The sequence below is a fragment of the Porites lutea genome, chromosome 1 (assembly GCF_958299795.1).
Source record: "Porites lutea chromosome 1, jaPorLute2.1, whole genome shotgun sequence".
Lineage (NCBI taxonomy): Eukaryota > Metazoa > Cnidaria > Anthozoa > Scleractinia > Poritidae > Porites > Porites lutea.
In genome coordinates, this window is record NC_133201.1 from 57,064,187 (window position 1) to 57,090,012 (window position 25,826).

Below are 25,826 nucleotides of genomic sequence, written 5' to 3' on the forward strand. Positions count from 1 at the left end.
ATAACGCGACGTGTGTAGAAACCTGTATAAATATACCGGTGTTTTTTCATCATTCATTCATGTATTTTATTTATTTGTTTATATATTTTTCTATTACATAGGTGAGCTGTTTTCTGTATTCTCAACTTGTTAGGGCGCGTCAGGTCGCAAATAGACCAATTTCAACATTTTGAAAATCATAGTTAGCTACGAGGTTCGGGGGAATAAAACAAAAGAAATGTATCATTGATTGCTGAGCCCCAAAATGATTTCTTTTCTTTTATTCTCCCAAGCCTCGCAGCCAAGTATAAATTTTAAAAACTGAATCATTGGATAATGCAATTCTAGAGCTCTGATTGGCTCAGCCATCATGGAATATTAGCCATTATACCACGCTCTCCAATTATGGTAATTGTACGCGACTGATCAAAATTAAAAACAAGCTGAAAATCTGATGTTTTTACAAAGTCGGGAAAAATTCTCGATATTTTGTGGGCGTTTTTAATAAAACAATTATTCGACCCGCGATCGTTGGATATGAGATGATTATAGCCAACTCGGCGCTAGTTGGCTATCTACTGTCTCTTATCCAACGTGCACTCGTGGAATAATTGTTAAATATATCGCTCTAGGAACTTGTTGTTGCTTACCCCGAAGGGTAATTTACCAGGCGAAGTAAACCTTTTAAGCCTGAGATTCGACAATACTATAATAATAACAGTGATGATGATGATAGTAAAAAATGGACGTACATGTACATAATCAGTAATTTTAATATTTTGTGAAGAAATCTAGAAATTAAATAAATGAGATGTCAACAAAACATTCTTTCAGAGAATTTCGTTTCGAAAAAAAAAATATGAAAAGGCGTGCACTTAACCGGGAAATTAATTCGCGCGAACTGAAAATGCTCCAACCCCCCCCCCCCCCAACCCTTTAACTATTCTAACTTTCCGTCGCAAAGATTAAGAAATGATAACTGAGGCAAAGATACGCGAAGTCAAGAATTTGAATAGCAATACAGTTAGTTGTTACAGAAAGACAAATTTGTAGAGCTATACATTAAACGTGAAGTTATTAAATTCATGATTCCGCATTGTGGTTGTAATCCTCCGGTATTATCTCAAAAGTGATTAATCATATGCATGTTTTTCATTATATTTCTTATTAAAAAATCTTCATTATTTCTTTTATGTTTATATTCATGTGGTTGTCAGCAGCGTTTGTTGTAAATAATTTATCATGTTTAAATAGTATCTCCATAATTGGTTGATACCGTTCCATTATTATTGCTTAAAGAATGAAACAAAAGTTGACTTTAATTTTTCTGTTTAAAAAGTGGAATTTTATACAAACGCCAACTGTCTTGCGAATTTTCTAAATAGGCTAGTGTTTTACTCAGCATTTCATAAGATGCCTGTTTATTTGAAACATTGTTTCTGCTATGCGCTATGAAGCTGTGCTGATACTTAGGTTAAATAATATGCGGAGAAACCCATCTGACTGAATATGTGACCAGCATCATAAATCCATGGGGAATGACGAAGCATTTGTAAAAAGGTTTGAACAATAGCTTTTTTTGTGGTTTTAAACACTGACACGCGGTAATCAGCCAATAAGCGTGGGGTAAATAATACCTCGCTTTGCGCATTTCTACGCTGTCTCGTGTTTTGCCGGATACCGTGGAAACTGGGAGAAAAACTTCGTGTTTACGGGTAACTCGGCGCAACGAGCTCACAAGACAATAAATCGTCCGTTAAAGTCATTTTCGTTCAAGTTCATCACAAAGTTTTAACTCTACAAATGTTAAGGTAGGAAAAAGCCTGATTTGGAAATTCAACGAGTTCTTCGATCGATTTGCAGCTGCTCCAAGGAAGGTATTTATAGGGCTCAAATATTTACGTTTTAATTCTAAAAATCAAGTATCTTAATTTTTCTCCGGCCAGAAAATAATAGAATATTGCAATTTGATCAAAAGAACAGATTCCGTGAACAATTTGAGTAAATATAGCTCAATTTTAAACTCATGAGCTTGAACTGATTATAAGCCATATAAAAATAGTATTGTGGTAACGACGGTTGATTCTGAATATCAAACCATTGCAAGCACAAACCATCAAGTCCATCAAGGATATCTTAAATGCTGTGAAAAGCACGATACTGCAAAATTTACTGCAAATAAAAATGCGACTATTGAGAAACGGCTTAAGTTCAGAAGACTCCGTTGCATGATCCGGCCTTAAATTATGTCAAGTATATATTCCGTAAATCTGAATTGCAAAAAACTTTACAGAATGCGTAACTAACATGGTTGAAATATCATTGTAATGCCAGAAAACAAGATCATGCATACCGTATTATAAAAACTGCCTAAATTTTAGAGGCTGTAAGACAATATTTTTGTGGTATTTTGCATCGTGTATGGAATAGCGATTCAATCTCTGTTCCACACACGAATAAGTTATTCAGAGATGTCGCTATAACCAGAACTCGCCGAAAATACACTTTCTTGGTGTCTACTCCTTAAAGAATGAGCCGTATTTCTGAGTTTGCATAAACATCAATAGCACAAAAACTTAGCAAAATCTCTGGGAGATTGGAATTATCAAGATTTACAGTCGATTCTCTCTTAACGGACACCTCTATAAGACGGACACCTCTGTAAAACGGACACCTAGAGTTGGTCCCTTCCTTTGTTTATTCCCTTTATTTGACTCTTTATAAGACGGACATCTCTCTAAGATGGACACTAAAACTTTTTGCCAGTCCCAAAGGTGTCCGTCTTGAAGAGAGTTGACTGTACACTGCATACTTATTTTATATTTGGCATTGACCTTTAGTTTGCTCAAAGTCTTATTCGACACTGCTTAACTTTCAAATGGAAACTCCCTGTTTTGTTAAAACGGATCAAAGTTAAGTGTAGTACCGGCCATGTGGTCGTCCTTCGTAAAACTGAACAAGTCAACATCCGTACATTAATCTTATCTATAATAATACCAATTGGTTTCTTTTTTCATTAGATGACTTGTTTATGTTTTCTTAAGTGACGAAAAAAAATTACGATTATATAATGGAGCTGTTTGTTTGTAAAATTCATTATCCTCTGTGTAGATTCCAAATTAACTTTCAACAGCGGGAGATCGTCAAAGTTAAACGCACACCGTGATATCCTATTTTCCCCCGGAAAATCTATGGAAATCATTGCAGTAATACAAAAATCTATGGCACAATCAATTTTGTGAAGGATTCTTAATTGGATGTAACTTGATGTAGTCTACAACGCACTTCATGGACAAATCCTCCGTTTCTATTCATTCTGCGTGTTAACGTAACAAACCTAATAACTTTTCGTAACCAAAAACATGTTTAACAACTCCTTTGCTTTAATTGTTTTCGTCCTTATTTTCTTTTGCGAACTAACAGTTTTGAAGGCTACGTTATTGTTTATTTTCGTGGTTAGGATAATTTTCCAGCTGGATCAGAATGTTTATATTTTCGAAATAATTGTAGACAAATTAAGCCATCTTTAAACAAAAAAGAATCCTCATTTGACCATGTGGTAAAAAGTCATGTTATAAAACTGACACATTTTGTGAAAAATCCTGAGAATGAAAAATTACCAATAGAAGTGTGAAAAATCCCTTCTGCATCCCTTTTACAAAGCCCGGATCGATTTTCACAGTTTTTGTGCGGACACTGACATTGAAACTGTTGAAGGATCTATCCACTCAGACTTTTGATTTATTTTGACACGAAGTTCTATTTAATTTCTTGGAATTTCGATGCTTAGGTTTCGTCATTTAAATGGCTTATCAGGATGGAAAATAAACAGTAGTATAGACATTTAGTGAACTAAATTCTAAAACTTTTTCTAAAATAAAATATTTGTGTATAGAGCTAAGTTGTTCTATACTATACACGATACTAGTCTATCAAAAAAGCCATCTTGAAAACGTTTTGTCTTCACAATTCATCCAAATTGGTCTGAATCCACAGCCACTAGTTTTAAATGATGATAATAATAACAATAATAATGATGATGATGATGATGATGATGATTAAATACAATACATCATACATGACGGTAATCTATGAATGTCACATAATCCATGAGTCAAAAGGTTTGAAAATTTGTTAAGGGCCGCTAATGTTTTTCCAGTCTTAACCCTCGGACGTACATGCAAATTCATACCCCTCCGTTTTTAATGTTGCCTTCAGTGGAAAGCCTTTGATCTTCTTAACAAGATGAGATATATTTTATTAGTGGTGGCACTGCCGGAGGCCTATGACGTCACCAACAATAGTCGCCATTTTGGCCGCCATCTTGGATTTTACCAAGAATTAGAAATCAGGTTAAAATTGTGAGAAATGCTAATTTTTGCGCTTCACATGAAAAATAACACATAAATAAGCACTCTGTATGATTCTAACCACAAGATTTACTGTTGAACCTATTATTGTATTATTATTACTATTTATTGTTAAACCATGAATTTTCACTCAAAAATGGCTTGTTTTATCTGTCTCCTGCGGTTTGGTAGAGTCAAAAGAAATTATCAGTAAGAGGGAAATATGACAAGGACCACAAAAACCTGGCCTTTTCGTTTTTCTTAGTCGGCTTTTGAGCTAAATCTACTACAACATGTAAAGAACAAATCATGATCGCATAATTTTCTAACAGTTAAGAACAAACTATTTTCAATATTATCATGCGCAACAAACTAAATCACGACTGACTGTATTACTCACAGTTTTTGGTCAGATCAAGTGGAAACTAAAAAACTCCACCTGTATTGCCGGCGTTCTGTATGCAGTTAATTTTAATACGTATTTCAAATTTATATACTTTTTGTATTTATTGGTTATTGGACTTTCACTGTGATACTTAATTTCAAAAATGTCACTTAAGCCCCCGGTCACTACCTGTATTTGGTTATTTGTCAGTTACCTTTAAATAAACTGTTTTCGTCAGTTTTTTTTCGAATCGTGCGCGCGGCTTTATTAGCATGGGTTAACTGACTCTGTTTCTCAAGAAACACGAACAATGTCTCCAAGTAATGAATACAGTCATCGAGGATATGAATTATTTTCTATTTTATTAACTTTACGTTTACGTTTGCTTATCATCTTGTAGGATAATACGCAGCCAGTGACCAGTCTTGTTTGTTCAACCGTCAAAATGGAAGTGAAGTAATCATGAAACGGATATGTATAACAAATAAACGTTATTGTCAGCCCAAATTTCAGTTGAAACCGCAAACAGTGCGAGGAACAGGGAATAATGCTGAGTCAAGGAGACTCACCAGCGCCTCTTACTGAAGAGAATCTCCAGAAACATCAAAGACAAACAACTCGACATCAAACTTCTCTAAAAGACGCCATAGCAAGACAAGCTAGTTTTCGATCGGCGGGGGACGGAGAAAGTACAGACTTTGTAAGCGATGAAGCAATTTTGAAGGACTCACTCCACAAAGAGGAAAGTAATGAAAAGGAAGCAATTTGTGATGAGAAAGAAAAACAAGAGAGCAACTCCGCCAACATTGTTGTTTTGGAAGACATGAGTAAACGAGAGAAAACAAGATCACCCAAAAATTTAACTCAGAAGGATACAAACTTGAAAATAAATCAACCAAGCGGAAGTGAAAATGCTTCGGATAAATCGCTTGAAGTGGAGAATAAGAACTTTGAATCAGAGGATGAAGGTAACAGCGTTCATGCTGATCGTTCTGCAAGCGAAAACATAGAGAATGACGAGGATTCTGAAGAAGATTCCGATTCATCAAGTTCTGTTGACAGTGACATCGACTCTGTTATCGCCAAGGAAAACAAAACTGATGAAGAGAATGAAGATTCGAGCAAGGATACCGCCAGAACCTCTCGTTCATCATCTTCCCTGGTTGAGGATGATAATGAGGATGATGACGACGATGATGACGACGACGATGACGAAGATGATGAATCTGAGGAATCAGAGCAAATAGAAGATGAAAAAAGTGAGGACGCGCTGACTCATTACACCAGTAGTTTAAATGCTAGTATGAGCAGCATCCCGACAATTTATGATGACACTAGAGACATAACTCCTCTTGAAACACCAAACAGGGAGGACGAATCGTTTGAGCAAAATCAGGAAGAGAACGTGGAGCGTGAGGAAGAAGACAAAGTTGTAGGCGAAGAAATAAGTATAAACGAAGAAGAGGAAATAAAAGTAGAAGAGGAAATACCACTAGAAACCCAACCACCAATGAGTGATCATGAAGAGGACAATTATACTCCACCCGGTAGTAGACAGGTTAGCGGGCGCTCTGCCACCCCTCTCTCTGTCGTAGCGAGTGAATTTGACGAAGTGGAGAGCACAATATTTGATCGGAGAGAGTTGAGCCCACCTTGCAGCAGCCAGCGAGATAAACTGACGCCCAGTGAGAGCAGTGGAAATTCTGAAGTTACAATAAAAAACTGGGCAGGATTTGGACAGGAATATGTTACGAGTAAAGGAGATAGTACGCAAAGTGTGGCTCCGAATAACCATGTTAATCCTAAGGATAAAAAGCGATTGAAATCGAAAAAGGCACGCGACGCTAAAAGGCATGATTTAATTGAGAAAAATTATTCAACAAATAGAGAACAAAAGAATCAACCTTCTTCAAAAAGAAAATCTAACAGACCTAACGTTAATTCCAGAAAAGTAGGACTTGTAAGACAGACTTCGCTCAGCAGTAATGATTCTGACGTTGATAAACAACAGAGAGTAAAACGTAGGAAAAAGAGACCTGTAAAACAGGTTTCATTTGCCAAGTCACAAACAGAAGATGTCGCTAAAACAAACACAAGTGACTCTGCTTTTAACGGAAGTCGTACAGAGAGTAGAGGAGAAGAAGGGCAATTAAGCCCCAGGCCACCGGAAAGCGAACAAAGTGACAGAGCGAGCAGCCGCTGGAGCGCTGCGGAAACTGAACGCGCGTCAAGCACAGCAACCAGGCCTGTTAGTACGGCCCAGTCTCCACGCAGTTACTTCTCCTCCTCAAGGCAGACGTCACTTGTTGAGGAAGTGACATTTGTTAATTATGCACCAATAATTAAGGGCAAGAGGAAACAACTTCCTTCATTGAGAGGTATGTAGAAGATCCATTTGTATTAGAATTAGGTAGGAGCCTCTTAGCAGGAGCAAAAGCAACTCCCATACTTAGCCTATGCAACGGCGTTTTATTTTTAGCATCATTTTGGAGCATTTTTCCCGCGAAAAAAGGAGTACGTTGCATATGTATGCGCATCCACAGTACAATAATTGCAAAAAGAAATAGTAATTCCTTTGAAAACATTAGAAATACTGTTTTCTTGTAAGACTTACTTTATGTAGTAAAAATTCGCGGCAAAAACCATGATCTAAAATTAGTTTGGTCTGCATGGAATACGCCGTTGCATGGGCTGCGCAATGGAATTGCTCGCTCTAGCCGGGTTAAGGGCTCCTGGATCACTTCAAATAGAATTGAAACCTAGATTGGTTTTTGTAGAAGCCAACATGGCTGAGTGATTCTCAGTTAGAGCGACGAATTTCAGCCTGGTCGACGCGGGCTCAAATCTTCTTTCTGCCCGCTAGTACATTCTGAACTCCTGAGCTAGCTGGCTTTCCTATGGAAAGTAGGCCTGTTATGCTGATTAAAGGTTAAGTTATTTGTTTCTGTCCTTATTTATTGACCAGAATATTATGTTACCCGTTACTGACGTGTCACCCCTGTTAAGTTCGTCAAGTAAATTTTCAAAGGTCATTTTATGACTGCTTTCTCTAGTTTTGAATAAGTACAATGTTTTACTTGATAAAAAAACATCGAGCCATTGGTACTTTCTCGACTAATTAGAGATGGAATGAAGCTTAGTACTACACATCGTCACCTTAGAAACGGTAATACAGTGTTCTGATGTACAGCCGCTTGGCTTCCGAATGGAAAACACTCCTCTGTGAATCAATTTCTTTCATTTCAATCTATTAGCAAACAGCCGGAGCGGCGGTCTGTACACATGCCTTACCTATTTGGTCCCCTGGCAAGCTTTTCTGTGTGTTTACTTTCAGCTATCAAGTTTTAATGTTTGATGGAAAGAAATTAAGTTAATGGGACAAATTGCTCTTAGATCCGGAGCTGCCACTCTTCTGCTATTTTTAAACAAAGTTCTGATTCAGGAAGCTCCCGAAAGTTAAGGGCAGAAGCCCATCCTGTTAAGGGGTATTTTGGAGAAACTAGCTGAGAGGGCTTGTTTGGGCGTACATTTTGGTTATTCAGAGTAACTATAAACAAATCTAAGAACTTTATATGAAACGAGAGGAATAAAAGAAGAAAGAAAGAAAGAAACTAAAGAAAGAAATGACAGGTAGCTTAATTTTGAGCCATCTCATCGAGTCGCAAACTGACTCCAAAGAGAGATGTCTGAATCAACGAGCCGCTCGAGTACTTGATCGGATTGTCCTTAGGAGCCGCCTGTGTCATTGACTGAAAAAGACAACTTTCCCTAGCATGCAAAAACTGGCGAAACTTCCTTAGTGTTCGGCGAGGAATGGGAAGAGAGGGCTGTTTTACCAGGCTAATCTTTTTCAAGTCAGGTTACGATGTCAGGAGCAGTAATTGGCCCCTAACGGTGTCTAAACTAGACTTCCACCAGAGCTGTTGATTAAAGGAAAAAAGTGCTGCTGCTGTTGTTGTTGTTGTTTTTTTTTTGTTCAAGTAATGATAAAGTTAACTACACAAAAGCGGGCTTGTCGTTTTTGGTTCTTTATATTTTAGCTGATTAGATCTCTTTTCTAGAGATCCAACGTTTACAACAAGCAGGATCTTCGTCCACTGTTTTTGCAGTTAAGTTAATCCTTTATTGTAAAAGCGGGACAAGGTTGACTTACCTCGGCCTCAAAGCGTTTTACTTTACTGAAAAATTGGACACTTTTTTTTTTGTCCGAGATGAAAATCTCTCTAAAATTTGAGCAATTTGTAAAGCCCAGCTGAAGAGTAATCCGGATTTCGCGCGTGCAAAGCCGCCGAGTGAAACTGGGGCGACATTTGATTTTCGCGTTTCCGTGACTACAAGGTGTTTTGGCAACGTGACGTCACGCACAACATAACATTCTACACTGCCGCCATGTTACAGCAGAAGTAATTATTACAACACAGTGATTTTGCTGCTGGATTGAAAGGTCCTACAATCAAAACTACCATCAATAATTGTTTGAAAGTCGATCTAGAGTCCTGTTATGACTCTAGAATTTGAAAATCCTCCGTTCTTATCTAATATCGGTTTAAATTCGTCCTATAACGATGAGACCGATTTTACTGCTTTGGATCGACTGACTTCGAAAGTAAAGAAATCTTCAGTTATTTCTGTAACCCGAAAGGAAGGCCTCTTTGCCGAAGAAAAGAACCAAGATAGTGGTGAAATGTCCGGCAAATATTCAGATGATTACGATAGCTACGAGGACGATTTCGACAACCCGAGCCCGACGAAAGAAGCTAGCCGAAGGTATTCTAGATCATCGAGGCATTCTCGTAGATCGGAAAGAGATCGTACTCCTTCAAGCTCACCGCCAAAGTATCGATCACGATCAAAAAAGGCCTCTTCAAGGAGAGATTCTTTTGCTTCGTACAGAAGTGCTTATAGCACGACTAGAGGTAAACGTGCTTTTGATTTAAAAGGTGTTTTGTAGACGTAGAGATACGTTGTTTCGAAAAACTATTTATCAGACATGAACTGTCGTGCTATAAATCCTCTCGGCTAAGCCTATTGATGTGTTAGATGTTTCATAATTACTCAACCTGAAGGGGCTGTTCTCCCTCGACTCAGAAATGATATTTGATGCACAAATAGACCGGTGTTTGTAGACCATGCATGGCAAATAGAGGAGTAGATCGAATTCCAGAAGCTAAAGATTAATCGTTGAGGGCTGAGCTGAGTGCAGCTCGCTTTCGGCTTACTGTGTTACAGGTGAGATCTCAGCCGATTTCTCGAATGCTAAAGTCGCCACGAAATAACCGAGAGAGTATCCCATGTTTATCTTTTGTGGGGGATAGTTTCTAAAATACATTTGGCCGCTCTAATTTATTTTCTAGTGTTAATAATTAATCAGCACTGAATTAATTGATTTGTCATTTTGAACAGTTATTTATTAACTCAGACAGAAATCTGTTTTTGTTTTGGTTTACTCCTTCGTAACACCAGAGTCTCGTTAACCATTTTCCAAGTTGGGGTCCTGGATTATTTTTACTATTTGCAAAATGAGCCAAGACTAGACATGTATGAATTTACCTGAAACACTTTTCCATTGAACTCAATTTTCTGTTAATCATTATTTTTCCACTTTGCTGGCTATACCACCCAGAGCACCAGCAGGGTATTAGGACGGAATCCACCAGGAAATTGAGTAATTTTAATTTTCAGTGGACAAAAACCTTGTACCAGAATAATTTAAAGAATATTGGATTCTCTTTTACATTTTTCAAGGGCTAGAGATGTAATTAGTCGTCTGTAATAATGCGTAAGAAAATTTCTCATGGGAGTGCGAGAAAGTGAATCCGTCAAATTTCGCAAACGTTGTGAAAACACAGGTAAAATTCTGAAAATTTCATGTGTAAGATGTAATTTTGTGAAATTTGACATTCATTTTCTCAGGCTCCCATAAGAAATTTTCTTTGGTGTTATTACAGATGACTAATTACATCTCTAGCCCCTGAAAAATGTAAAAAAGAATGCAATATGCTTTATATTATTCTGGTACAAGATTTTTGTCCACTGAAAATTAAAATTACTCAATTTGCTGATGGATTCTGTCTTAATATTCTTCAAAACCTGACTTTCTCAAACAATCATCATGTTCTGATCGCTGGTATGTGCTGGCTTAACCGGAAAATCATATTTAACTTACATGCCTCTTGCCTCCAACAATAATTGTTGAATATTGCTTTATTTTGTGTGTGACTGTATATGTGCATGTGTGTGTACAAATGCATATAATATACATGTATGTATTACCACACATGCTTATTGTAGGTAAACATAAAAGTTATAAGTAATTTTGTTATCATTCAAATCATTAATGAAATGTTTGTTGTCTCTGCTACTTATTGTAGGGCCTACAAAACCTAGGAACAAGAAAAGCCAATCAGCCACCTCAAAAATGACGACCAAAACAGCTGGAGGTGAGAGTTCCATGATGCGCCGTGTTTTGTCTGCAAACAAACACAAAGTTTCAAGGTTGGCAAATATCATGGAAGAACTACAGCAGGAGGTGGAGGAGTTAAAATTAGAAAATAGGTCTTTAAAAAGGGTGAGCCATCGTCAAGAAAGAGAAATAAGAAAAATTGACGAGGAGGAAGCAGCCTTACCGATATTGCTTCAAAGGCACAGTGCGGAAATGCAAACATTAAAAGAAAGACTGAAGAAAAATCAGGAAGTCTTGCATAGGAAGGAAAAAGAGTCCCAAGATAGAGATCATGAGATTCAGAAACTGAGAGACAAAGTTAAAAGCTTCCGCGAACTTTCACAGGAGAAAAAACTAGGGGAACGGGCTGCGCTAGCAAAAAAGTTAGAGAATGTTGAAAATGAAGTGGCTTTGAAAGATAAGAAGATAATGGTAAGTAATGGTGATGAATTAATTAAAGACCTTGTCTCTTCCTCTTGTTTGTATGAGGACATCATGCAAATATAGTGGAACTTCTCCTTATAGTCATCTCAGTCTGTATTATTATAAACAATAACTGCATGCTCATTGGTCTTGAGATACATGTATGGTTCATGAGGGTAAAGAGCATGGAAATGATCGGGTGCAATTTGTTTTTCTCTGTCTCTCATGCGTGATATTTTTTTCTGCAAAAAAACTAAAAACAAATAGACAGCAGTAATAATATTATATATTATTTTCCATTGTTTCATACACTTTATTGACTGTAAAATGATGCCAAGATGTTTACTCATCTGTGGCTTATAGTTTCACTTGGCTTTGAAACATATTTATGACATCCTTTCTTTTGTCTATAAGTAGATTATTATTGTTAAACAGACATATGCGTTAATGGACAGCTAGTAGTGTTCCCAGTTTTCATTGTCATGGTGACTTTCCTGCACTCATTATTGTCTTAATCAATAGCTAACATTGGGTAGGCTTTGACAGGGAGGGGTGGAGGAAGAGGGTTGTAGACAGGCATTTTCAAGATATGGGATTGGTTTTTTTTATTTTTTGAAATGTGAATTCTATAAACTATTCTTCGCATCCCGTGACCAAAAGGTTGAGTGTGCCTAGAGAAAAACTCCAATAAATAATCGATGTTCCAGATTTCATTACTTATTTTCTTGTGATTTTCAGTTTTGAGACCTCTGGAATATGAATAAAGACTATGAAAACATCATCAAATGAGAATGATGATGATCTTTATAAAGTTGCTATTTGCAGTCTTCTTTTTCCTTTTCACCACTTTGCTGTTTTGCCAGGCTCTCTTTTGCCACTTTTATATCTTTGTTCAGTGTAAGAACAAGGTAAAACTGGTAATTTACATGCTGATTAACGTGACTAAAAAACTGAAATGAAATTTTTGATATTCATGATTTGTGATTATGTGTAGTTTATTTTTTTGGTCCATGAACAATGCCAAAAATTCCTCCTGTACCACCCTCAGAAAACATGACTAGGTTAAAAATCACATATTGCAGGAGGTTAAATCCAGTTGACTATACCAGCATGGTTGCATAGTTTAACTTGGGACTACCAAGAAATGAGTCCAACAACTGGTTGGAGCAGGGCTTGAACCTAGTACTTCTGTAGTGCCTATCATGTGCTCTGACCACTGAGTGTGGTCACCAGTTCACTTGGGTGATGACATTTAACTCAGGTTTCAGTACAACTTTACTCAGTTTGGACATGAAAAACTGCTCTTGATGAAACTGATCTTAACATGCATGTATGTTAACAGTAGTGTTTAGTCTAGTGTGAACATGTCTCTCTTCCAGTTCGATTCACAAACCTTATCAGTTCTCTTCTGCATCTCAACTGCTAGAAAAAAACAATCCTAAGTAAAATCTCGCACCCTGGCTTTTATCTTACCCCTAAGGGAATAGAAAATATCCATTGCTATGGGCGGTCAACTTAATCTATTATTAACACTGAGGATAGACCTGTTTACACTGGAGGAGGTTTATCCCAATTCTTAAATGATTCTGGAATTATTAAATTTGATAAAATTCTGATTCACAGGTGTTTCCACTTCTTACAAAGTATTTGCCATAGATTCTTTATTCAAAATCTTTATCTGCACAACCAAAGTGTTTTTTATTTTTATTTTGGATTCACTCATCTGTTTGTGAGAGCCAAATAGAATCCAGTGCCAAAGTGTTGCATTTTCATCATGAAGCGGGAAAAATCTCCTTCAGTGTAAACCTACACCTAAGTGTAGTAGATATGTTTGTGCTCCTTCTATATTCTTCAGTTGTTTTTTAAAAATACAGTCTTGTTGAATAAACACCATTACAGTCCTATGTTTCCTATACAAGTCTTATTATCTAACAAGAATTTCAAATATTAAATTATGACTACAGACACGGATTTTGCGATAACATTGTAATTAATTAAATGTGTAACTTTTTAGTTTTTCCTGAAAGACAAATTGAATACTGTTTTAACTGTTGGGTCATCTCTGATAAAAGTATCTTGAAAATGTTACCAGTATACCAGTGTACCAGATAAAGAGGAATACATGTCCTTTCCTTTGTTGTTGTTTAATTGTTATCCCCTCTATTAATTTTTCATATGCTAACTTGACTAAAACAATTATTAAAAAAACAACACATCAGAAATGAGTTCATTTATCATGACATGGTAATAGAACTGTTTCACCCAGCTGCTTTGTTCTCACAATCTCTAGGAACTAGAGAAAGCCATCTCCCTGAAAGACAAGGCTAGACAGCGAGAAATGAAAGAGCAAAAGGATCGCTACAAACATGCTAAAGAAGAGCTTCAAAGAGTGCAGGAGGATTTCAGATCACTACGTGAGAGATTACAGGTAACATTACAACAACTGCGGTTTTCCACTGTACAACAAGAACGTGTATGCTGTAACCTCCTGAATGGTGAAAATTATATAGAGGGAAGAAAAACAGTTGATAGTGATGGAATAACCACCCTAAAAAAAACTTTACATCAACTTATACTTTGTATAGACGACTGCAGTGTAGGCAGTTCATGTCTACAGCTCGTTAAAAAGCATGTAGAATTTTCATAAATGTTGATGAATAAACATTTAAAGCGGAAGCTTGTTTTTGTTGAAAATAGAATTCAGGAATATACCTTTTTTAATATGATTTTTTTTTAATTTTAGACTCTTACCAACTGTTTACATAAATGTTGCGTCTGGTTTTTCCTTGATCTAAATTGGCTTCTGTCAGAAAAGTGGCGGAAAAAATTAAGCGATATTTCCATTACAATTTTAGAAATGTTTAGATCAAGAATTCACCTTTGTTTTTTGTTTTTGCCCTAACAAAATAATCTTTTCTCATTAATTTAGTTTTTCACCTGTTTTTTATGCTAAAAGCACCGCCACAATAAAGAATTCGTTTAAATGATTCTGGATCGGAAAAAACAATATTAAATTTAAAAAAAAGAAATGTTTCACGCTGTCTTCTGCCTTCCCTCTGTAATTTTAGTTTTCTTTTTTTCTTTTTTTTTTTGGGCGTGAAGCAACAACGTTTCAGTAACACATAAGTTTTTCTTTTTTTAGCCATGGACAGCCCATCGATCAGTCGCGAATCAGCGCAATATGTAGTCGCATTACATTGAATCCATCGAAACTTTCCTAGAATTAAGTCGCATCTCTATAATTCATTAAGGTGTAATATTAATACAAATGTGCCCCCTCCCCCGCCCCCTGCTGCTTTCAATAACTTTTTTCATTGCGATAACGAGGAGCATTTGTTTCCAAAAAAGAGGGAGAAAACATCATTTTTATTAATTCACGTTACATGTATGAGATGACTTTCTTATTCGGTAGCAGGAAAATCGCCCCGTGCAAGGGAATCCAGGTTCAAGAATCCGGGAATTTTTTTGCTTGTGGAATTGTTGAATCCTAACCTTTAGAATCCGGAATACATCTCAAGGAATCGGCAATCCCACTAACGATTGCAATCCAGAATCCAAGACTGCCTTGGATTCCTTTACATAAGGCGAAGAAAATCTTCTTGTCCATGACAACCAATCGGGACTTAAGAAAAAGACCTGGCCAACTTTTTATGTCTTTAATTTGTATGACCCTTTTGTCAGTATTAGAGCTTTAAAGTTTAATTATCCCATATGTCTTATTTTACAGGAAAAGGAAAAAGAGTTGGATGAGAAGAACATTTACCATTACCAAATTACTAAACAGAAGAAGAGAGGCGCTACATTGCCAGCCCTCCCCGCTGGGCCCCAGGCTCCTGCTATTAGCGCTCCTATCATTCACACTGGAAAATCCGCGGATACCCTAGAGAAACGGGCAAACGTGTTTTTAACAAACGCACCGAGTGATACTGGCTCACTGTTAACGGATGAAGCGGAGAGGTCTTTCAAAGTTGAAGTTCGGCAGGATAAGCCGGCTGTTTCTGAAGCGGCTCAACCCATTGTGTTAGAAGCTAATAAACGTGATAAGGATGATGATGATAGACTTAGAGGGGACGCAGAGGAACGGAGTAGACTTGACGAAGAGAAGCGACGAAGGCGCTTGGAGGAAGAAGAGCTGAAGCGGAGAGAGGAAGAAGAGAGAACGCGGAGAGAGGAGGAAGAGAAGCGAAAAGCAGAGGAAGAAAGACGGAGAAGGGAGGAAGAAGAAAAGCTAAACAAACAACGGGAAGAAGAAGAACGCTTGCGAAAACAGAAAGAAGAAGAAGAGAGAAAGCGGTTCGAAGAAGACGCGGAAGTTCGCCGAAAGAAAGACTTGTTGTTGGCTCGGATGCGAGCGATAGATTCAGGTAATGATAAACCAGACAGTGGTGTAACAGTAGGACATACTGCGGATCCTCCTGTTGATAATAAACCCAAAACGCTACCAATCTTTCTTCAGAGTGACCAACCAGAGCCGCAGAAAGCAAAGCCTGCGCCGAAAAGTGTGGCCTCTGACGACGATGTTTTTTCTGATATCGGAGGGGATAGAAAGAAACACAGCAGTGCCCGTTCCAAACATAGTGGCTATTCCTATGATTTCAAACAAACTGTAGAGAATCTTCATCATGGACTTCCCGCCCATGTGTCACTTGAGAACATTAAAGATCAAAGCGCCAAAGTAGACGGTAAGGACTCGTTGTCGGACGATCTTAGCTTTGGTTCCTATAAACCAACTCTCGGCAGAAGGGCTGCCGCGAAAAGAGACAGTAGAGAAAAAGATGAAATCTCATTCGGAGGTTATAATCCTTCTTTTGGCACGAAAAAAGACACGACGCGGAAAAACAGTGGTCTTGACTTCGGGACGGGGAAGAAAGCTATACCCCAGAAAGAACAAAATGGTGTAATATTTGGTGATCACAAACCTACGTTAGGCGGTGCACCCACTAAGACTGCTTCAACTCAGCAAAACGGGGATATATTTGGTGAGAGAGACAGTCAAGTGCGGAATCGAAGAACAAGAGGCTTCGCAAGCAAAGGGGCATCGGTGTTTGGCGATGACCTGTTTGAAAATGATAATCCTAAGCCAACGGGAGAACCTCTGTTTGGGGACAAGTCGTTAAATAAAGACAAAGCCTCCTATCCGTGGGAGAATAAAGTAGACGTCACACGGAAAAACAGTGAAGGGGATTCTTTACTACCTCGGCGTAGAGTACACTTGCAACAAAACGTTCGCGCTGTGAACAATGCGCTCGGCGACATTGATGACGAGATTGAAGAAGTTATTCTTTAACATACTACAGCCAGAGAAAGTTTTATACAAATTTCTTTATATCAGAGATAAATTTTATGAAATAGGTCGTGTTATTATCTATCTCGTTTGTCACGTGTGGTCTCTCAGTCTGTGAAAGTAGTGTTAAATCATGATGTTTTATAACAAAATGTTTTTTTTGACCTTATATTCAATAGAAGTACTCAAAGACACACTCGCGATTTATCGATGATGCCGCTTGACAATAAATATGTTTCGTATCACGAAGGCTCTTTCTGTTTCTGAGTTAATAGTCTGTTCACAGTCCCCTTTTTTCCTTAAGATGGTGGGGAGTCTAGACCTCGATCCTAATTAGCTTAGCGGAGAAGTAATCAGCCTACACTTTTTCGACGCTTAAGCTCTTCGCAACCGTGAATTTGAAAAACAATTAACATGTTCTATTTAGCTCAACGATTGGCCAATAGCCCAAATTTCCAGGAAACCACTGATCCAATAGCCTCCCACTCAGTTACTCTCCAGGGCTAACACTGCGCTTAGCGCCCGCCCCTCAGGATAAGAAGAGAATTCTCGCTTATCAGGACTTTACAAATGCAGATTGAGTTCTGAATCAAAACAAAGCTTATTTCCAGGCTTTTCTACGAGAAATATACGGGTAGATTTGATCAGACAAGACATCAGACTACTATAGGTCATGCTTTGCTGTAATTTATGTAGAAATTTCCACTTTGGATAATATTAAAAAGTTCTTTTCCAGCTAGGATTAGCGGGCGAGTGCCTCTTTTTTTGGCGGCGGAGCAAAGTGAATATTAGGAGTAATTTCCTCGCGGCGTCGCCACTCGTTTAGCGTGGCAGCTCCGCCGCCAAGAAAGTACCTCGGACAACAATCCCGCCAGCTCGCAAAAATCCCTCGCTCGCGGCTTCGCCGCTCACTCCGTCGCTAAGAAAGTTTACCGGGCACAACAATCCCGCCAGCTACGCAGGCTAGTTCTTTTCTGGTTCCTTCAATTTGGTATATTAGCTGCGTAAGTTTTAGAATTCAAGAACACATGAAACCCTTGCATTGACCTCGATATGCTGTGAACACTTAGTTATTCTTGGGGGCGTGGAACTGAGCGCACTATATAGTATATTTATGGAAAAACAACTTTAAAAGCATTTGACTGATATTTTCACACGATTAATTAGCAATGCCTTCGAGATCTGCATAATTCTTCAGATCTTAAGAAAGCCGAATCCAATAAATGCTTTATTATGTACCAGTCAATTCCACAACCCCCGCCCCGCTGGGCAAACCCCCGGGCATTTGAATTTTTTGAAAACTTTTGGTCAAATTCCCCGGTATGTTGGTAGTTTAGATGGTCAAATACCCCACCGACTAGCGCTTCAGAAAGCGTCAAATCCCTTACCCATCACTGGAGCCACTATTTAAAATTAAAAATATTAAAATTTTCCCATCCATCAAAACCGTTCATTCAAATAGCACCTGATGGTAAATTTCCTACTAAACACATCCAAAATATCTAAAGTCTCGTAAAGTTGTCCAGTACGGAGGTTTGTTTATTTCAATAAAATTTTTCATTCCGGAAAGCTCACATTAAACGGGCTTTTTCAAAAGCTTTCAAAAGCTCTAACAAAACAATGTATATAGGAATAGTGACTAATGAACGCGGTGCAAATGCTGAATGCGGAAAGAAAGACGAAATCCCTGACCGGCGTTTTGAGACGAAAGTCAAATGCCCGACCGGGCAGGCCTCATTTTGGGTCAGTGGGTCAAATTATATTCCCCTTTCTAGGGAGTAAAACTCCAGTGAAATACCCGGCCGGGGTGTGCCCGGGGGTATGGATGGTTTTGGAATTGACCGGTGCATTATATTCATTCAAAACAATTCCTAGTTTAAAAACAAGCTAAAATATAATACGCTTATCTCGATCGATGAATGACGTTTCCTTCTAACTTTGCCCGTTTAAACTCGGCAAGGGACACTTACGTGGCAGATTTGATTTAGCATGTATTTATGAGTTTGTGCTTTTTTTTATATCTACTTTGGATTAAAAGAAAAAAAAAAACTGGAAATTTAAATAGCCTGTAAAACAGGCGCTTTATGAGCCAAGCGAGGCGCAACTTCAGGATATCCTGATAAACTGCATTTTTACATTGATAGTGGAAAAAGCTGGGATTTAGATTTGAAGCTGCACGAAGCAATACAGAAATTAAACTGCTGACTGACCGTGAGCTTATTTTTCTTTGGTTTTATTTCAGTTCAGCTCCTTATTATTAACCAAAAAATGAAAAATGAAATGAAAACTAATTGGAATAAATTTCATTCTTGTGCTCCCATTTTGGCAGCTGTTTATCAATCTATTTCAGATACTAAAGTAACAGGGGCACCCAACAACAATTTCGTCCTAAAAACATTAAAAACACTTTTTAGCGGAGTTCCACGCGCTCGCGGAGCCCCATTGCTAAGAAAATTGGGTAACAAATCTTATATCGAGTTCAGATAGGCCCGCTTTATTTTTTTTCTCCTCCCCTCGTCTCGCGCTTCGCGCAAAATTCCGCGTTCGCTTCGCATCAATGGCTCATGAAACACCTGTTATGCCGGCTAGGGCATCAAAGTGCTTGAGTTACGATGTCAAGCTAACCTTACAGTGAGTTGCAAAATCTTGAATTTGCAATTAATTAACGATTCTGCCGGTAAAATTTTGAATTTCAAGATTCTTCCGGCATAATTTAGAAATTTAAAATTTTGCCGGATACAGGAAGAATATCTTGAAATTAAAAACATGCATCGTCACGAAACTATAGCTTGAGCAGCTTGTTCTCAAGAGTACAGAGCCTCAGAATGTTTTCACTTTGTTTTGGTATTTTGTGATGGATAACGTTGGGGAGGAGTCCCGTGCTGACGAAATCGTGTATTCTAGTGTGTCAGTTTCAAAGGAGATGAAAATGACCTATGTACGATCACTATTTGTAGTAACCGCTAACGGTTTTGCTGTTGTATTTGTTTTCGATCAAGGGTACCGTACCCAACGAGAATAAAGTTCAAAACCACTTAAACATAGCATTGTTAGACGTATTCTAGTATCTAAACGATAGATAGAGGCATCTTTTTATCCCCTAAAAATCTTTCATCTGTTCGGATATCCTAGCTTAAAGTCTAGTGGAAATTATAGGGATCAAAACTAACCTTTTCGAAAATTTCAGCCAGAAAAAAGGCTTCCGAAAATTCTAGGTGACCTTTTAAGGGTAAAAATCCGTTAAAAGTGGGCAATGATACCATTTTTTAGATGTTGGAAAATCCTAGGAGAAGCAGGCAAGCAAGACATTTTACAACAAATTGTTCCGAAAATTCTAGATCTCAAATCGTCTTCCGAACAGATATTTTCCGAAAATTGCTGTTGGGTGCCCTGTTCGATCTTCTCTCTCTCCCTCACTTCGCTTTGGAAAGGGATTAGACATGGGGAAAGACTCCCGAAATCATGATCGCACAAAAAAAATCAAGATTTTGCCAGCAAAATTGTTGGCTTGTTGGCTTCTTCGCCAGATCCCTAATTTTCAATATCTTGCGCAAATTCAAGATTCTGCCGGGTGGATTCTTCCGGAAAAAATTTGAATTTCAAGATTCTTCCGGAAAAAATCTTGCCGGCAGAACCTTGAAAATTCAAGATTTTGTCAGAAGAATCATGAAATTAAAAATTTTGCAACTCACTTTGAGGTAACTCAACACAATAACTCACGAAGCGTAATTCTCTTGGAGGATCCGCTCCCATCGGTTTTTTGTTTAAAAGTAAAGTGATGTTTAACTTTTAAAGATTATGCTTTGTTATGACAAACCTCTTAAACTCCATTAAACACTCGAAGGCCGAGACATCCTCCGAATTTAAATATATAGATCTATCATTGATGTTGTCTCTGTTGTACAGACAACCAGTTCGCTAGGTTGCATTTAAGCTTTACAGGTAAAGAGAAAAACAGAGCAGAAACGGAGCTGACTGTGTAAAAGTAATAGGGCCGAAATTCCCGAAATTTTTCATGACTGACAGGTAGGTTGATTAGTTTGAAAAAAAAGAATGTGTTCTTTTTTTACCACGACTTCCAAGCTTGAAGTTTTTGGTCTCGCGATTTTCGGTTTCCTATTGCTGCATGCAAAGGGTCTTACTTCAAGTCATACACAAGCTAGATGTGTTTACCGAAGTGAATATAGTTGAGACGCTTTCAGAAATAGCGCACTTCAGGGGCGGATACAGGATTTTTTTATGGGAAGGTGGCTGATACCAATCGGCCACGTCTTACGTTTGTTCCAAAACATGGTGATTTAGAGACTGTAACACTGAGCTAGAAAGCTAGAAATAGAAGTCAGCCAAAAGTGAAGACGCCGTCATTCGTCTAAGGTGCAGCTCCACAAATTTCCCAACTATACTTCTGTTGATGGTTCTGCATTTGCATCATGAGGATTGTACCCATTTCTATATTTTTGGGATCCACGTATTTCCGTTCGTTTTTCCGTGTATTAATTTTTTTTATGTGGGCTGTTGTCTTAAAGGGGGGTGGCTAGCCACCCAATCCATCCCCCCACTGGATCCCCCCTGGTACTCGTCTACTCTTGCGAAAGGGTGTTATCCATCCCCACGAAAACTCTATTCGCCATTTGCACATCTCACATAATACACCTTGTTTGCTCCCCCGCCCCCCCTAAAAAACTTTGTATAACCTTTGTTTGTTATTTATCATGGGCTTAAAGCCGTCCCAAGAGAAATAAAAGACAATGCTGATGCAAGATTATGGGGAACAAGATGTATTATAGGAGATGTGAAAATGGCGAATTCTGTTCTTGTTTACATTGCAAACGTAGCCTGATCCTTTGTCTACCTTAGTAGCAATTTGCTTCAGTTGTCCTTCATCACCATTCATGCTACGTGACCATTTTCCATTTGTTCAGATTAATCCCCTTCTTAAGAATCATGTTGCCTTCGCTTGCCAACCAGTCGCATAATATCCCTCGCCGCGTACCCTAGTGGCCTCTCTAAACGAGCGGCCTGCTCCCTCATAATTTGCGCCGAGAGGGAAAGATCATCATAGCTCATATCGGCTCATATTTGGCTAATGCATTTAATACCCGTGCCCCAGTTCCTTCGGGGGAAAATTATGTTTAAAGTTTTCTTTAGGGTAGAGTAAAAAAATATGTAAAATATCAGCAAGTCTACAGCAACAAACCAATGAGCGGTGCGGATCCCTCACTTGTAGACCTGGATCTGAGTACAATTAAACTTATACAAAATATGAAACGGCAAACTGAACTTTACGGCAAGGCGATGAAGAAGTAAACAATGCAAAAGAATAAAGCAGAAATATATATTTAAACAAATTGTCCCGATATTTCGGTTTGAAAACAAACCTTCTTCAGGGGCTAAAAGAAAAATGAGAAGAAAACTAAAAGTTCTTTGCAAATAAGAATATAAAAATGTGGCAATAAAAACAGTGTAAAAACAATGGATTATTATTGGTATAGGAGACTAGGTGGTATCATACATCAGTGAGCTTCGTCTATTCATTCCTAGAGGTGATAACGTGTTCCCTTTGTGTATTAAATGAGCTTCTCGAGCCTTTCTCACTGCGTCACGGTTGCGTATGCAAAATATGGAATTCTTTGGGCGTGGAGCTTTGTTTTTCACGAAATTCTTCCGAGGTACAGTTATTCTTTAGTGGTAAGACCCATATTTTTCAGGGGTGAACTCATATTTTATGGACGTCTTCAGGAGTGAATGCAATTTTATATTATCGATCTTTAATAGGGGTAGGAAGAAAATCGGGGGAGGGTAGGGTAGGTACGGATATTAAATGCAATAGTTTATTATCCCATAGTTCTTTCATCACTCAAGCACGTAAAGGCATGGCCCATCTCTGATCTTAAACCCCCGTGGAGAAATTAGCTTCCTTAATTAATAGAAGTAGTGTTATTTTTATTAGCTCCATCGACAATTTGAATTACTGAGCAGAAATAATTCAACATCCTTAACATTTTAAGGGGTTTTTAACTGTGGTCACGTGTTTGATGACGCCTTGATTAAAGATAAAGAGGAAAATAAAATGGGTCAATGGTGTTTACCTGTGGCAGGCAAAGAACGATACAGTATTCATTGACTTGGGGCAAAGATTCAATTCTGTCCACAACGGAGAAAAATCTCATTTCATTAAGAAGTTATTTCAGCACCTCTTTACTTCTGCTCCCCACAATCTCGTACATTGTAGTGTCCATCTCCCGTGACCACCCACCCCGCTCCCCCGCTTCAAGGGCATCAATGATGATATGAGCCATACTTTCTGGGGCCTTACCACGTCTTGCCCGAACTTCTTTTGGTCTTCTGACTTGCATATAATCGAGTTGGTAACAGTTGTTAATTATTATGATCACTATTATTATTATCCTTATCATACCGTTGTTGTTGGTATCATTATTATTACATTATTGTTGCTATCATCAATGTTTTATCTATTTACCTCTTCTTGTAGGCTGACAATATATAGTTCATTCTATCCTGATAAAATATGGCGAACAACTCTCAAACTGAACCGTGTTGCCATGACCCCCTAGGCCGTTCTCGCAGTGAAATTGGTTTAGAAGTGGCCTTGTCTATTCTTATTTGCCTCACCTCCTTCCTCGACAACTTATTAGTCGTCTATGTTGTCCATAAAGACTCCAGACTCAAGAGCTTAACGAGCATATTCATCTACAACCTGGCATTAACTGACATTTCCATAGCAACGCTGCACACGCCCTTTTGGGCAATAAGCCTGTATACAGGTATTTGGATATTTAGCGGGAAGTGGTGTGAGTTTCAAGCTGCAATTGCAGCAACGTTAGTAATTGCTTCTATTCTGAATATGGGTCTTATCGCTTTCAACCGACATATTAGGGTAGTTAAACCAGCGCTCTATAGCAGACTTTTCCCGAACAAAAGAATGACACGATTCTACTGTGCAGTCGTATGGATAACTGCTATACTCCTTGGAACACCGCCATTGTACGGCTGGGGCAAGACGAGCTACCATCCTTTATTCGCTGTCTGCACTTTTGATTGGAAAATCGATCATATTTCGTATGCCATAGTTATCGTGGGCATAGTGATAAACGGACCCACAGGCCTGATATTTTACTCTTACTGCACGATTTATAAGACTCTCAAAGAAAGCACTCAAAATCTCGATGCCCATGGCATAGAAGATGGAGCCACCTCAACAGGACGGCCTCGAACTGATATTAGAATCTTGAAAACCTGTTTCACGGTCGTTTGTGTAATTCTGCTGACATATGGTCCAGTTTCTGTAGTAGTCAGAGACCGCTGGTTGCTCCATCCCAAGGGAGATTTCTAGAGCAGTTATTTACCTCATGTTCACATGTTGTTTAGTAAATCCAATTATATACGGGGTTATGAATCCGCAGTTCAAAGCGGCCTTCAAAGGGGTTTTAGTTTAGGTCGTCACGACAACAACAAAAACCATAAGGACGTACATGAAATGCAACCAAATCTTGTGGACAATCTTTTTTTCTTGAGACGATATGAGGGCTCGATTAGCCTGGAGAGCTGGCGTATAAATTTTAGGCCAAGTGATAAAATATTCCAACTCATTTGAGGACTATATATAACCAACCCATTCATAACAACAAAGACATCTTTAAACAGCAGGGCCGGGTTGCTGAGTATCATTTTTTTTTTCTACAATAAACCTTATTCACGATACAGTTAGCACCCGCGAGTAAATACTACTTTTTTTGAAGTCTGGCAAAATAGGTTCTTGTATTTTGGGTTACTTGTGATCACTCATTGGCAAGTAATTTTAGCCAAAATTGGTTTTTAATTTTAATGAAGGTGTTGGAAGCTTGTTGATTACCAAACAAGTAAACAGTAACTGGGGTTTGGTCGTTAAAAGTACAGTATTCATTCACAATTGCATAACTATTAAAAACCCTAACAAAACTGATTACCGAATTTATATACAGTTGGGAACAGTATGTTCTTGTTATACATAAATCCGTGATTAAAATGTTTATCATAATTTAACTACAACCCACATAACAAGAACCTGCTTGATCTTGCTTGGCTACACAGGTTCTTGTATTTTGGGTATTAAAGTGGAAAAGTTTTGCCAGGAGGTTCTTAATCCACTACCATCTTTGCGGGGGCTTAAGGACTGATGGGATAAAAGCAAAATCACGTGGTTTCTCAGGGGGCAAACAACTGATTAACGGCCTGTTTACATGGAGGTGAGGGACCCCAGGTAGGTGAGGTAACCCGCTTAGGCGGGGTAACCTACCTGTTCATATAATCTCTCATATTAATTTGATCATATTTACATGATAGGTGTGGTGACCCGCCGCATGTTACCTCGCCTATCTTGGGTCCCCCATCTCCATGAAAACAGGCCCTAAATCTGCCAATGCAAGAAATCGCGGTAGAGTTTGTTTATTCTAGAAAACAGGAAGTGGAAAACCTTTTTATCATAAAGACGATAATGGAAGTGATCATTATTTACTTCTTTGGGTTCAGTAGAGAACCTAGATTAGCCCGCGAAAACAGCCCTTTCTCCTCGCTCTTCGCCGCTGGGGACGTTTCGCGCGGACTATTTTAAAATTCGTCATCTCGTCTGATAGAAAAGGGAGCTTAAGCAACTACGACGACGGCGACATCTTTAAAAAACAATAGATTTAATGATCAAGACAACAGCTCTGCACGTGCATCACGCTTTTTAGTACATTTCTTTGACGTCCACTGCACACCTTGACATGTAGATTTAACTCTCGGTTTTTAAGATAGATAGATAGATAGATAGATAGATAGATAGATAGATAGATAGATAGATAAATTGTTTATTAAAAAAGAAACACCTCGCAGTCCGAAGACTGAATTACGTGTATAATATACAAGTTATAGTTAAAATGGATTTAAAAACTATAATAATAAGAATGTACAAATCTAACAAAA

The 25,826-nt window shown here is 38.3% G+C and overlaps 1 protein-coding gene and 1 pseudogene across 1 annotated transcript; both read left to right on the forward strand.

The window, feature by feature from the left end:
• The first annotated feature begins 5,113 nt into the window (after nt 1–5,113).
• LOC140923001 (uncharacterized) lies at nt 5,114–17,095 on the forward strand. The gene is made up of 4 exons (XM_073373054.1): nt 5,114–7,091; nt 11,085–11,587; nt 13,869–14,006; nt 15,306–17,095. The coding sequence occupies exons 1-4, from the start codon at nt 5,261–5,263 to the stop codon at nt 16,863–16,865; spliced, it is 4,032 nt and encodes a 1,343-aa protein (XP_073229155.1). The 5' UTR covers nt 5,114–5,260; the 3' UTR covers nt 16,866–17,095.
• A 6,296-nt stretch (nt 17,096–23,391) lies between these two features.
• On the forward strand, nt 23,392–24,319 carry LOC140932609 (rhodopsin, GQ-coupled-like; annotated as a pseudogene).
• The last annotated feature ends 1,507 nt before the right edge of the window (nt 24,320–25,826 follow it).

Bases quoted from the DNA above. Each gene is read 5' to 3' on its own strand.
- LOC140923001 (XM_073373054.1), top strand. From the start codon at position 5,261: ATGCTGAGTCAAGGAGACTCACCAGCGCCTCTTACTGAAGAGAATCTC. The intron at 7,092-11,084 runs GTATGTAGAAGA...TACTTATTGTAG, and splicing joins ACAACTTCCTTCATTGAGAG to GGCCTACAAAACCTAGGAAC. The intron at 11,588-13,868 runs GTAAGTAATGGT...CACAATCTCTAG, and splicing joins TGAAAGATAAGAAGATAATG to GAACTAGAGAAAGCCATCTC.